Genomic DNA, 15,754 nt, shown 5'->3' on the forward strand with positions numbered 1-15,754 from the left:
TTTTATAAGATTGAATGAGGCATTAATAAAATCATATCATACATCTACTGTCTAATTATTACGATACTGCAGTTTATTGCAACAAATTATCAAAAAATAATAAAAAAGCAAAAAAATATATAAATTACAACTAGAAGTGTCTATGAAGTATCTGACAAAAATATGTGAACCAAAAAATTACCATACAACAAAGCTAAAGTTTTGAAGTGTCCTTGCTTCCTATTTCACCACTCACTGGAATCTGAATTTGATAAGCAGACTCAGAAACTCTGAGTGCATCTTATGGAACTTTTGTAGCAGTGAGACTATACTTCAAAAAATGTATATGACACAATCTGATCCTTTAGAGAAATGAAAGAGTGGAAGTGCATTCTGCTTTACTTGCAAAGGGGTGTGGATCCTCTCGATAGTACCGGTAAGAAAGAAACAGACACAATAAATATAATAATAATAATATTTATTAGTCGCGTCTTTCTCTCCTTTCGGAACCATCCAGTAACGGGAGAGGAATCCAACCCCTCACAGAGGTAACTTGATTCTATCAGACCATTTAAAGATATCAGAATACACCTTATCACCTCCCAATTCTTCTCCTTTGGCTCCTGCTGCAACCCTCATAACATCTTCAATCAACGCAAAGTTTCCCATTATATCAACATGAGCACCGCTTTGTGTTCCTCTACCTTCTAGCAGGTTGGCTGGAGGAGAATGATCGTATTCTCGAACATAAGTGCGGATCCCTGAAGGATTGAATCTTGTTTTACCGCGCCAACCTTTAGCACACATGTAGCCTGAACTTAGAACTGGAACGGTCTCATCACCATCAACAGTGTAGACACCATCTTTCAGACAACTAACTTTGTCGCCACCTTCGGCATTAGGATCAATTTCAAAAGGAATGTAACACTCGGCAAAGGGAGTTAACTTATAAATATAAGCTCTTTCGGTCGGTAGGCCAACTCCATATAGAGAGAAGATTTCCATATCAGGGGCATTTGGTAACCTGTCGATAATATTAAGAGTTGCAAAAGACATCAATCAATTGAATAGGTAATAAAAATAAGGAACCAACTGAATAGTATTTACATTTTGCTTGGAAAGATGATGACCTGAGGACTCAAGTACTCAACTTCCTAAATTTCCATTGTCAATATTCACAAATTCATAATGATTATTTATTTGGAACATATCAAGAGCGGAGAGGATTGTTATTTGTTATAATTCATAATGTTTAATATACTAAATTTCATCATGAATGATAGCAATTGACAACAGTAGACTAAACTTGTTTCTGAGGTGTATCTAATACTGTGTTTGGTTACCATTTAGAGAGATGTTATTTTGACACACAAAAGACCAACACCATATCTGAAGTTGTTAAAATATATCCAGAGCTAGTAAATATTCCATCCGAGGAGAGAGAAAATAATCATAAAATATCCAAACTGTATGTTTATACGGTGTCCAAAGTCATAATTTCTGTCAAAAAAACATTACTGTTAGCTTCAACGTAACAGATGGAGATCACCTTTTTCAAAGCCAATCCAAGGAAATTATCTGTTTGGATTGACCTATTTAAGATTAAATACTAGTATAAGCACTTGTGGGATTGTGTGAGAGATTATGGAAATAGCTTATAATATTTCCATAAGCACTCTAGTATGCTTATAAAGCAGTTTATAGCTTATTAGAAAACAGTTTGACTTTATTTTATCTTTTATTATATAAATAGCTTATATACAAACACTTATATTATAAGCACTTAAGTTATAAGTGCTTAAGTTATAAGTGCTTAATTAAGTTCTGTACCTAAACAGAGCACATAAGTATCGTCAACGAATGTTTGATTTTGAACTCACAAATATGGCTAATATACATCATCAAGCTATTTTAGAACACTACCACCAAAGAATTCATTCAGAAATTTATTAACAAGAATAACTGATCAAATAAACTGCTAAATAAGATAAAAGTCAAGAAGAAAAAATCTCACTTTGTCTCCAATGGGTTTGACCAATATTTGTAGTGTTCATATTTAGGATCATCTAAATTGTCAGCTACTCCATAAGAGAAATGATCACTACCACGCGCCATCATTTTTGGAGCAACAAACTGAAGCAGGTCTATGATTGAGCCAGCTGTGTAAACTTTATGTTCTGCAACTGCTCTTACTCCCTCGACACCCATATCATGGTATTCAGTCCACACATCACGACAAGAGGTATTTGCAACATTGGGACCCTTAATTGCACCCTGTTAACAAAAACCTGAGTGTTAACTACAAATGAGACAGAACAAGAAAACTGGTAAAATAAGGAATAAGCACACAAGACAATGCATGGCCCTGTTGGATAAACAGCTTACTTAAGTGTCTATAGCATAAGTGTTTATCATATAAGTGCTTATGTATAAGCTATTTTTATAAAGAAGAAATAAAATATTAAAAACAAAGTGTTTTATATAAGCTATAAATAATTTTCAGAAGCTATCATGAAGAACTTGTGGACATATGCTGAAAACAACTTAAACAGTCTCACAAGTGCTTATACCGGTAGATGACCTTAAATAAGTTAATTCAAACAGACCCTATATCAATTTCAAGTTTTGCTCACCCGAAAGTCAACAATATCGATCTTAGACGAATCTGCCTCTGCGACAGCTTTGCCAAACGATATCATTCTTCCATAGTTAACATTTGTTTTATTTGTCTTTTGTTCTGTCAACTGAGTATTGTTGCTGCTTTGCTTTCTCGTGTGAAGGCCGCAGCTTTCCTCTGGTGACCAATCAAGGTCGCCCCATATGGTGTCCCCTCCTTTTGGTATCATTGACATTGTCGAGTCCCAAGTGCGAGTCATCTTCATAACATGTTGCAATGTTTGAATGCGGAACATATCGTTATCTAAAAACCCTGGTGCAATCGCCCTTGTGACATGACACGAAAGAACCAAATTCAATTTAGATACGGAATAGTTGACTTAAACAAAAAAGTGTAGCATGCATGCCAAATGCAATGAGAATTTGTGGTTCCAATTCAAAGGGGAGAGAGATCTTAATGTTGTTTACAAGACTTAGCTGATTTAAACAATATGCAGCACCGACACTTCAGGTTGAAGGCATGTCGGTGTTTAACACTGACACAAGCGGTAACATTCTCAAATTATTACCGGTGTCTGTGTCAGTGCATGCTTCATAGTTTAAACAATAGAAGGAAACATGTAGTTCATAGTAACTAACATAATCATTCTAGCTAGAGTATAATACTGTTGAACCAGGGTACACCCATACAAGTCATCATGTAACCTAGTAACTAGCATGGCCATAAAGAAGATATACCTTGCAACAGCAATATCTCGGGCTTCAGCTGAGAAAAGCCCTGCTATAGCCTTCGGAACACCTAAAAATGGTCCACCGATGTTTACAATTGCCTTAATATATTTGGAACACCAATCTGGTCCTCCTCCACCACCCATTGGAGCTGGTGCTTCAACCCATTTCATGAAATGAAGAAAATACAAAACCCCCATCGAATGTGGAATAATAACTGCCTTATTTCCACCATTAGTGGAAACCATGAGTTCTATGTTGCTTTTTATCCGACTTAGTGTTTGATCCCGCACCTGATCAATTAAGTTATTATTAGCAAAATGAAAAAAATTCAGCAGTGTTCTGAAATAAAAACTCAGTGCAAAATCAATTATTAAAATAATGATACCTCAGTGTTCTGAAATGATATTCTCCAATCATATGCAGCCATGTACATAGTTTTTTCTTCATAACCGATGCGTGCCAAGTTAGCAATTAGGACCGCCCAAACAAAGTATCCTGCGGCAAAGTAGTCAGCAGCTACAAGTCCAGAGACAGGCCGGACTCTAATGCCAGGTGGATCCATTCCTGTTTCATTGTCGAGGGACATGTGCTCCACCCAGCATGAAGGTCTGCAACACACAAAAATAGGACATGAATTTTATGTTACCATTTCTACGTCTATGATGGGAAATCAGTCACAAACATCAAATGCATAGACAAATATTGCACTAGTGATGGTGAACTGTGTTATAAGCCTTATCTGGACAATTAGTTAGGATTATCATTTTCGCTGAAAATTCTTCAATTGATGTGTACTACAGATATTATTTGTCTCACAGAAGGAATGAAATTAATGTTTAATCAAAAACTTTCCCTACCTTCAAACTGAACAGTACTTCCACTCACAAATGGACATGGAAAAGCAACTTGAATTTTTCCAATCAATCAAGTACTCACAATCAGCACTTATAACATTATACAAGTCTAAGTTAAACTAAGAATTCATGTAATTGATTATTTTGTCTCACAAAGAAATCAAGTTCAACCAGTGTGACTAAATAAGATATTATTCAGGTTGTTCACATTATCCTAAATCAATCTAGTACTTGTTGCACAATTCATTTGCAGCACTGTCTGTCAAGTAAGGAAAAAGGGAAGTATAAAGAGGAGATAAATAATGTGGTATACAAATACTTCACACTATCCCACCCATTTCCAACTATAATGATTCTTAATTTCAGACATTTATCAACTAAGATGCTAGATCTAAACCTCAACCAAATTAGCTCAAGCTTAAAACATTTCAGCTCCAAATATTGACAGGACAGATACAATGAACCATGTCTTAACTTACCCTGTACTTTCCCATGTCTAAGAATACCCAAATAAAACAGGCACTTATGCAAGAAAGATAAACATCAGGTTACATGAAAACAAACTAATATCCACTCAAACAATTTAGCAGTCTTGGTGATATGTATGTGGAAGATAAAAACATCATGGGCATTAAAGTAAATGTCATAGACATTCAAGCACATTATCTCCTCTTGTTCATTTGATATCTTGAGCTGGGTGAGATGAAAGTGTACAAGGGGGGTGTTGTACTAAAAGTTCTGGGTAATAAGATGAGAAAAATAAACAAGGATTTTGCTGGCAAAAAGCAGTAATTGTTGAACACCAAAGGAACAGTAGATTGAGCACTCTGCGCTGCGCATCCTAAGATGAAAGTAAAAAATAGTTCTTTGAGAAGACATATCATGCAAAAATTTCCTTAATTGATGAATTTTTCCTTACTTAATGAAGATCAGAATCAAAGGTTTAAAGGAAAACAGAAAACAGTGATCTAACATTACACATGAAAAATTCTAATAAGTAAAATCCAATAACAGACAAAATAAATGAAATGCCAAATCAGCAGAGAGCAAAAATTAGCCATCTCAAGCAATCACATTATCAAGCATCAATACCACAAAGGAGGAGTTCCCTTCCAAATCATTCTTCCAATGTCTACACCAATAATAGAAACATGTTAACAAATCCAACAACCTAGCATTAAATCGACAAGTGTACCAAACAGCTCACCAACCAATAATCTCCAAATCAAATGTCAAACATATATTTCAGCTCATTTCAATCTACTATCACCAATCACCATCCTCTCAAAATCAATCAATTTCAAATCACAACACACTCACAAACATACCAATACCAAAAATCACTAAACAATACCAAACAAGACAATAAAAACACCATCAACCTCATCAAATTAAGACAAACAAAAACCAATACAACAAAGCAAAGTTATAAATACACATATATCTACGTATCTATATACCTTTTATAAACTTCTCCAAAAGTACCACCCCACAACCTCTTCCTAAACAACCCCTCAGCACACTGATGCCCCTCCCAAAGTTCAAGTCCACCGGTAACAATCCCTGGAACAAAAACCACCGGATGCTTCACACTCAACCCTTCCTTCTTCAATTTCAAACCAGGTGGATCAGGCATAGGACCAGTAATAGCCTCAGTGACATACTGAGGAAATGAAGCTGGCATTACATTGTACATAAACAACAAAAACCACCATAAAGTACAAATGCAACCAACAAACCAACAACAACTGTCAACACAAGACCACCTAGTACTCTTCTTAAAAACACCAACCTCGTCCTTGTTCTTTTTCTTGTTCTTTTTGTTCTTATCATTATCATCATCTTCATCTTCTTTTTTCTGAATTTTTGGTTCTGAATTTTCGCTTTGACCCTTTTCTGGTTCTGACCCTTTTCTTCTTCGGATCAAAGCCATGGTTCAAAAAATCGATTCAAACCCAGAATTTGTTGAAAAAAATAATTAAAAAAATCAACTTTTTTTTCTGGGTTTATTTTTTTGAGAGAAGAAATTGATGGGGTTACGTTATTTTGATAAAAGATTGAGAATTTAGAATTGAAAAGGGAGCTATGATTATTTTTGTGAGGGTAGTGAGAGAAGGATTTGTGTTTTCTGCTGAATGGGGACAAAATAAAGTATAGTGATAATTGGTTAGAGCATCTAGGGATTTTAATTTGGGTCGCTAATTTATTTGTTTTGTTGTTACATAATTTGGGACACTAATAAGAAAAGTCAAGAAATATTATTATTTCCATAAATTCATGGTTTATTAATTTATTAAAGAAAAAAATTGAATAAGTTCACAAGTTTTTGTTCAATTGGCAAAACTATGGAAATTATCAGCTAGAACACCGTAATTGAAATTTAAATCTCGATTCTCTATTTATGTATGTGAGTTTCTAAAGAGTATTGTTATTTCGTTTATCTACTAAAAAGATTATTGAGCAATGAAATGCACAAGAACTCATTTCCTTAAAAACAAAATACTACTTTAATGGTTAATATTATGTATATAAACAACATCCAAAACAATGTATATAAAGAAGATGAGATGACATAAATCTTTTCTAACTTTACTAATTTATTGATTTAAACTTGAGTTTGATATGTCACAACGTTAAAACTTTTAAAATGACTCAAAAGATCTCATAAAACTCACTTTAGTCACACAAAAGGCTCGAAAGATTATTCATTTGCGTGCGAAATTTTTTTAGTATATACATCCATGTGCATGCACTCTACAATATCACTTTTTTAAAAATATATTAATTGATAAATTTCCTCTTGTTCTACTATTTTTGTCTTAACAAAAAAAAATCATTTTTCCTTGTAAGTGCAAGTATACTTGTCAAAAAAAAATATATATAAGTGCAAGTATTCATGAATGGTAAAAGTATTTTTCGAAGATAAGTTAACATTAACTAATTCTTAAGCAGTTCTTTATGTGTATTTTTGTAATGTATCTATTTGTTTTTCTTAGACAACATTCATCTATTTTTTTCACACATCATATATCTATGTATGTACCCATATTTTTTGTGTGGAAATATATGTGTACCTCATATAAAAGAAATAAGAAACTTAATGTAAATTTTTTTTCTTTCCGTTTAACTTTTGTTAAATACTTAGTGTACAATTTTATCATAATTTACCTAATTAAATATAATATAATGTAATATAACAAATCTTAAAAAATCTAAATTAAATTAATACTACTTCAATTCTAAAACAAAAATATAATAATTAGAATAAAAACTATATAATTGAATTTCACCCAAAATTTCAAGTTTAATTTTCAATTTGATGGAGACCAACTATGAGCGCCGTTTGCACACTAGTTTCTTATAAGAAAGATATTGGATGAGAAGTACAACCACAAATGATAAATATTTAAACACGCCCATATTAAATGTAAAAAATAAAAGAGAATAAAAGTAAGGACGTTAATTGATATGATCTAATTATTTTTGTTTTAATTTTTTCTATTTGATGTGAGTGTGCCCAAATATTTATACTTTGTGGTTGTATTTATATAAGAGTTTCTTATTATTCAATTTTATTTTATTTTTTTGTGTCCAAACTCCAAATATATTTATTTGAGATTGTGCATAAGAAAGTATATTTCCATCAACATAACTGGATTTTCAATTTGTCTCTTGTAATATTTCTTAACAAAAAGATCTTCTAATAGTTTTGTCTTATGAGTTGATTTTAGGTTGATCTAGAACTTTGAGGAAGTGTAGTTGTTGGCTGTGCTGTGCAGCCTGCGATAATTGATAGTATGGGTCCAAATACTTGCATTAAATTAAATTAAATAAAACTGAGTTAGGCGATATGGGAGATATTTTTTTTGTTTTTTAATGAATAAGAGATTTTGTTTGGTTATTATGCTAGCTACTACAATTTTTATAATTGGTGGGGGACCATGTTTTCTTGTTTTAGATCTCTCTTCTCCACACCCATTGGCTGTCACTGCACATTATTTATGCCTGCAATGTTTTGGGAACGTTAAATAATAATCCCTTCTTACAACATATATATATATATATATATATATATATATATATATAACAAATAAAAGACAATAATAATTTTAATAAATTAATTTTATTATCCTTAATTAATTTTCTTTAGGGTCATATATACCAAGTGAAAAGTAAGTTTTATGAGTAATGAACATAATCCTCTTTTTGACATGGTTAAGCTATTGGTATGGTTGTGTATCAAAATTAAAACTAAAAGTTTATTATACGGTTACTATTAGTGGAACATTATTCAACCACTTAACGTGATATTATTTTTGAATGGCAGAACAACACACCAGTTACCAAATTTGTACTAGCTAGAAGGGACTAAAATCTGTAGCAAGAAACGAAGTTGAAAGCTTACAAGATATTTCAACCGTAAAAGAAAGAAGTAATAAACTTGTTTAATATGAACCCTTTGAGGTTTGAGCATGGGATGGAAGAACAACCATGCACGTAAGTAGATATTGATCATGAAGAGATAATCTTAAGATATTTGAAGATTAGAAACTATTATATGAGATAAACTACAATAATATCAACATTGTTATATTCTAACAATTATTTCTATCACCATTATGCTTATGCATCTGATTTGGTATTTGAATGGAATGCACACAAAAATTTGTCAGTTCATTTTTGCATCAATATTTCCTTTCGGACATGAGAAAGAGATCGGACACTCCAAGATTAACATTTTTTTTCAAATTCGATCCTTTAAATAAGAGAAGATGCCCTTAATTTCTACTACGCCCCTAGCTATAGTATAGATGGTAAACCTAAGTATTTATCTTACAGAATGTTAAGCTGAGTTACACTCTAATATAATGGTAAGTTATAAGTTTGTTGAATTCCATTTATCTGTTCCTTGCTTGATATAATATGTTTTGCAAGTATTTTGATTGATATGATTTTATTTTGATGATAATGGATGTATTAAGAGTAAAAGATGTGAAACTTGAGACCTACGTCGTTTAAGTTCTTCTGAGTTAACTTTAGGCACATAATGCATGTACCTCTGCCTGTTAATTCTCGCTATTTTCACTCATGTAGATTACAGCTACAATTCCCCCAATTTGTATGCTGGTGGTTCATCTTTGCTTCTAATTAAGCACCGAGACTACCTTAGTATACAACATAGTTTAATCTCTCTACCTATTTAAATGGATTCAAATAGTAGTAGTTAATAGAAAGTCAATATTGAATTAAATACTATACATATCATTTGATTATTTTTATTTTTTTTGTTGAAACGATGCTTCAAATTGTGATGACGCGGATAAGTAATAAGTAATTAACGAGGTAAAGCAAAAATGATTGTCACATGTATTATAAACATTTGTGCATGAAAGATGTATATTTATGCCAGATAAACATTTATAATATAGATTATGAGACCTAGTTATTAATAATGTCATTTTGAATCGCGTAAAAAAAAAATCGGAAAAAGTTGCTAAAATAATCTATTTTTTCTCATTTAACCAGAGTAAACTTAATTGACTAGGGTATATACATTACTTGGGCCGGTTAAGATAAATAACTATAGTAAGTTTTGGACATGTGGCACAGTTTTCGTGCAACTTCAATTTTCCATTGTTATATCGAAGCAGATTTAGATATGAAATTGTATTGTATTCTTGTGTTTGTGGCGGTGCAAGTCGTAGGTATACTATTTGCATCGGTGAGAAATGAACGGTTGCGATGCTAGTTATGTCCCTTCTTAACGGGTTTTGTGTTTCCACACACTCTCGTTAATCGTGTAGTACTTTGGAAACGGGTGTGGTTTGGATTGTACCTTCGGTCATCATCTTAGTTCATGCACAACAACTCAAGAGTAAAGCATCATAAACAATTCAAGAATGTGCTCAAGATTCTACTCGGATGGAAGGCCGATTCCTAGTTCTGATTTTGTTTCCAGTCTTATTTTCATTTCAGTTTTTATAAAATTACGATTTCTATTTAATTGAAAAATAACAGGTGTGATTAATGATAATTGCTTTTTGTTTATTTTTCTTAATATTTCTACTTAACAAATAAAGGACATAAACTATTTACATATTGTCGCACTCTCAAATGAAAGACCAATTTCACGTTGACACGTTGCCTAAACTCACTTCGCCTTAAGGTCCCGCACATGAAAGAACATGTCAACTTTGGTGCATTGCATCCAAGCACGCCCCCGTGCGAGGCAGGGCCGTTCCTAGCGTTTAAGGGGCCTTAGGCATAGTTTGAAAAAATGGGCCCTTACATAATAAATCATAAATTTTTTTAGTTTCTTGTTATGATTTTACTAACGCTACATTTTTCTTTTCTTCGCTTTTCACTATAAGATAAAAGCTTTTTTAGGCAACATCTTCAAATAAATCAAATACTTCATAGAAACCAAAACTAAACAAAATACTATAGGATTAGAGAACAATAGCTTCTCCGAAGTAGACTGAAATTTTAGCACCTAAATAGTAGACACTGAATTTTTGACATCTAATGATAGTAAAATCAAAAAAATAAAAGTATATCAACACGTAATTAATTAAATTTTAGACATTTGGATACAAAATTCTCCAATGCTAAACACACAACAACAATAATACTTGATAAACAAAATTAGTGTTAAATGTTTTAGAGTAATCTAAGATACAATAACTCATTTGTTATACTACAAATAAATCATTCATCTTTTTATAGGCTATAAGTACCAAGTTTATATTACTATATTGATATAATTAATTTATTTTGGATACTTTCAAGGAAAGATTAAGATTAATTTCTATTTTCAACTAAAATATAATTTGTTTTGTTATGAAAATTCTCCCAATTTTCTGGATAATAAATATCACATATATTTTTAATATTAGTAAGACACATTATTAGGAACAAAGGGCCCCAAAAAATATAAAAAAATTCTTGGCACATTATTAGAAACAAAGGGCCAATTTTTTTGGAAGGGTGTATATAGAAAGCTTTGTTTCTTATGGGGTATATATAGCAAATTGCATCAAAAAGGCCAAAACAATAACAGACTGCAGCCCAGCTTTTCATGTCAATTTTCGGGCTGCCAATATTTTACTATATAAACCCCCATAAAACCAATTCTTACTATATACACCCCCACCAATAAAAAAAAATTAGGGCCCCCTACCGGCATGGGCCCTAGGCCGTCGCACTCGTGGCCTATGCCTAGGGCCGGCCCTGGTGCGAGGATCACTCTACACGTGTCCTCTTACCGTTCCTAATCACACGCTGCAAAACCTGGAGACGGTTATTCTCAACGCACGCCTAAGGGTGAAATTAATTCACCCTCAAGGTATGATTCACTTTTCACAACACTTTCTACACACTCTTTCTCAGTTCCATTACTGACTTGAGTGTTGAAATGCTAACGTTTCTTCCCACCGTGAAGGCTCGTCGCCACCGTACCGGACACTTTCCGCCACTGTTGCCTCTCATCCATCCTCACCAGACAGATCAAAAAGAAAAGAGGTAGAACAGTAAAATGAAAATGGAATAAACACAATACTTTCAAAACGGTAGAAGGGGAATCATAAAATTTGTATAGCTTGTTCGATTCGATATTGTCGTGCATAAAAATATTGTAATAAAAAATATTCAACATTTTAATAAGTTTATATCTTATGAGAAAATAAAAATATACTATTTGTATCATACACTCAATCACAAATTATAATAATTGTTTAGTATATCATAACTTTATTCAACATACAATTTTAATGAAAAAATCATGCACACAACTAAATAGTACATCAACGCAAATGATTTTCTATTTATGGAAGAATTTGTAGGATTGTAAAACTAAAAAAAATTAAAATGTCAGTTAAATCATGTGTGGCTATTTTCTCTCCATTTATTTTTTCTTTCTATTTTCTAATTTAATTCTTATTTTAAAATTTTAATTTATAATTCTTTATTTAATTAACAAAAGTGGGAAATAAAGTTATGGACGGTGGGTAGTTACAGGATTATAATAATAAATTATTTTTAATTTAATTAATAAAATGAGAGCTATGAAAGAAAAAGTTATGGTAGATCTTGTATGATTATAACAATAGAGTTGTGGAGGCCGATAGCTATATGATTAAAACTATAATTTATTAGTTTTAATATAATTAATAATATGAGAGTAAGGGAGAAAAAAGTTATTATAAAACTTGTTGGATGCCAATACAGTTGGGATGGTTTGCCTTCTTCGACATCTCTTAACTTTTTTTTGTATATAAAAATGTTACATTTGTATAATCTCATTGAAATTAATGTATATATAACAAAAATAATAAGGATAGAAAAAGGAGTTTCATAATTATGCAAAATGGTAAGATTAAGATTGTATCAAACATATTAAAATCAAATCAAAAGGAATATATGGGAAAATGAAAATGAAATCCTCAAGAGGAAAAAGATGGACTGAGATTGTACCAAACATTGCAAAATGAAAACCAAATAATGCATATCTTTTTTTTTTTTTTTTTTTTTTGCAGATTATGATAGAAAGTAATAACATGAGATAAAAATGAATAAAGAAGTTGTTGAACTTTTCCATCAAATATTGTGTGCATGCATAAAAAGTGTTTTTCTCTTAAAAATAAATCAAAAAATAAGAATCAACAATCAACAACTCTAATATAAAGAAGAGGGAATGATGAGACTATACATGAAGAGAGAATGAAATAACAACCAAAGGAAGATGAATGTATTGAGAAAGTAGGAAAGTAAATGTGCAATTGTTGTAACCGTTACATGTATTAGGTGTGTTTCGAAGAGTTTGTTGGTTATGAATTTACTCATGTATTCCATGTATTTATGAGAATGGTGGATTAATGAGAAGGGTGGACAATTTGGTCATGAGAAGGGTGGATTAATTAGATAATAAGCAGTTTTTTTTTTTTTTTTTTTTTTTTATGTATTGTATGTGTGAGTGACATGAGTTAGTGGGGATATATAAATTATTTTTTCTATTTTTAATTTAAATTTCTATTTTTTTAATTTAATGATTAATGAATAGAATTAGAGTTTTGGGTGGAAATTTTTTAGTTGTAGGGATAACTTCTTTTCCAAGTTACCAGTAACTAAATTAATGAATAGAGAAAGATCTCCAAACAAGCTACACATAAAAATTGAAGGATATGCTAATCCCTCGTAGTATAGAAGTTAAACAATGCTTCACCAAATCCTAATTGATCCTTGTAAGAAGAGAATGGTTCCTGAATATCTTCCTTTGGTGCAATATCCTTCACAACATTAGCCTTCAATTTTTAACTCTTCAGACCAAAGGGTCAACATAAAAGTTACTTGCATAACTTTATAAACAATTCTAGCAGTAACATAATCAATAGTATCTTTATTCGGTTGGTACTTTGTTCTCTTGATGTTGTGCTAACCACTACATGTTTTCCCCTAAATACATTGAATGAAAAACAACATATATGAGTGGTAATGAGGCCTGTAAATGCAAAAACTTAACTAAGTTTATTTTTTGAATTTGTATGTTCTGCATATAGTCTTCTAGGTAGGATAGCTATACCATTAGCAGGTGATATATCGTTATTTAACATAAGCTTATAACTTTTTTTTTCACGAGTTACTCCATATCATATTTTTTAGACACCGTTGTAAGTAGAATTTGAGTTTATAACTTATTTCATGATTCATATTATTTTTCGATTACTTTCTTGATTTTTGTTAACCGTATGTATGTGTGATGTATTTTTCAAATATAGACCACCTTAGGAACAACCGACCTTCCCAGGTTGCATCTGAAAAACGAGTGCGGATGGAGAGGGATTTGATCGCATGGTCCATGACACATATTATTTCTTAAATTTAGTTTTTTTTGGTAACAAAAGGGAAGAAAAAAAAAAAGGGAAAAAAAAAACAGAGAAGCTAAGAAAGACCCATACTAGGGTCGAACAAACTCAACACCTATTGCATCTGCTAAGAGGACAGAGGCTATATCATGAGGGGCTTCATTCAAAATAACAAGGCTACTATCACTAAGAGCACCCTTTTTAGCTAGAAAATCAGCTGCAGCATTACCCTCACGCAATGTATGTCGTAAACTAACCACCCAATCTCTACGAAGAAGTTGTTTAATAGCCATGATTAAATTTCCATATTTGTGATGAACATTCAAATCTTTTTGGACGAGGTCAACAACAGTAGTTGAATCAGAGTGACACACCACATGCTTAAATCCAGTATCCCAACACAGCTTCAAACCATGGTATAAACCTAAAATCTCAACATGGAGAATGCAAGGTCTACTAATTTTTCCAAAGAAACCATGCAAAAAAGAACATGTATGATCCCGAATAAGACCACCAAAACCTCCCAAGTTGGAATCAAGGAATACACTGCCATCAACATTAAGAGCTACTGAATTCATACTAGGACATTGCCAACTGACAATACGTGCAGGCTGCTGAACACTGTGAGAGGTAGGATGAGCAAAAGCTTTCAAGATATGGTGCAGAGAAGATAACACTTGAGCACCAATTTCTTGGACAGAATGCTTGATATCCTCAAAGATACATTTGTTGCGAGAACACCAAATCTTCCAAATGATAATGGGACCAATTGGCCCAATATTTGAAATAAAATCTTTCATCCAAGTATGCAAATTATCTTGATCTGGAGGAGTGATCGACTTGTGGAGACAAAAGGACCACACGTCCTTGGCACGCGGGCAGGAGAACAAAGCATGAAACATATCTTCACTACCTTGATTACAAATAGGGCATAGGTCAGAAGAGATAATATTACGATACAATAAAACGGACCTGAAGGGAACAGAGTCATGACACAATTGCCATAAGAAAAATTGAATATTTGAAGGAACACAAAGGCGCCAAATCCAATTCCAACTTTCTTCCCCAAGCAATGAAGTCTGAGCTCCCATTAACCACTGGTAGCCTTCTCGAACAGAGTATATGTCAGATGTGCAGTTGGTCCACACCCACACATTAGGAACACCATGCACAAGAAAATGAGGAGCCGAATTAATCTTTTAATAATGTTGATGGGAAGTATGGAATATAGGCGAGAAAGTTTCCGATCATTCCCATCAACAAGGTCCTTGATACTCCAATTCATATCATGATAGTGAACATAAGGCACATGAGTGCAAAGAGGTTCCTTGTCTAGCCAAGGGCTATACCAAAAACTAGTTAAATATAGATTTTTCACTTTTTAATGTCAATTTTTTTTATAACAACATAATTTTAAAATAAAAGTTATATACTTTTCTTAAAAAAAAAAAAATTAGATTTATATATACTTCTCTCTCATTTCAACATTAAGGTGAATAAATGTTGTTAAAAAAAGTTGAATAAGTGACGGATCCAGCTTCTCTCTCATGATTATACTGTCTGAAGTAATCAAATTATACGATCCAAAAATAGTTAAGAAAGTTAGCACATTAATAAAATAATACGGGTCTTCAGCTAGTTTCCGCCAAAAAGGGAGTGTAAGTATCCTTGTTTAATATGCATATAAACATTAGCACCTGAATTTTGCTTTCA

At 32.3% G+C, this 15,754-nt stretch overlaps 1 protein-coding gene across 1 annotated transcript; it reads right to left on the bottom strand.

The window, feature by feature from the left end:
• On the bottom strand, nucleotides 1-6,348 carry LOC25500534 (phospholipid:diacylglycerol acyltransferase 1). The gene is made up of 6 exons (XM_013588974.2): nucleotides 5,642-6,348; nucleotides 3,713-3,935; nucleotides 3,334-3,617; nucleotides 2,613-2,922; nucleotides 1,994-2,253; nucleotides 1-1,003 (listed from the first exon to the last, which is right to left on the bottom strand). The coding sequence occupies exons 1-6, from the start codon at nucleotides 6,112-6,114 to the stop codon at nucleotides 520-522; spliced, it is 2,034 nt and encodes a 677-aa protein (XP_013444428.1). The 5' UTR covers nucleotides 6,115-6,348; the 3' UTR covers nucleotides 1-519.
• Between the last annotated feature and the right edge of the window lie 9,406 nt (nucleotides 6,349-15,754).

This window comes from Medicago truncatula, chromosome 8, assembly GCF_003473485.1.
Source record: "Medicago truncatula cultivar Jemalong A17 chromosome 8, MtrunA17r5.0-ANR, whole genome shotgun sequence".
Taxonomy (NCBI): Eukaryota; Viridiplantae; Streptophyta; class Magnoliopsida; order Fabales; family Fabaceae; genus Medicago; species Medicago truncatula.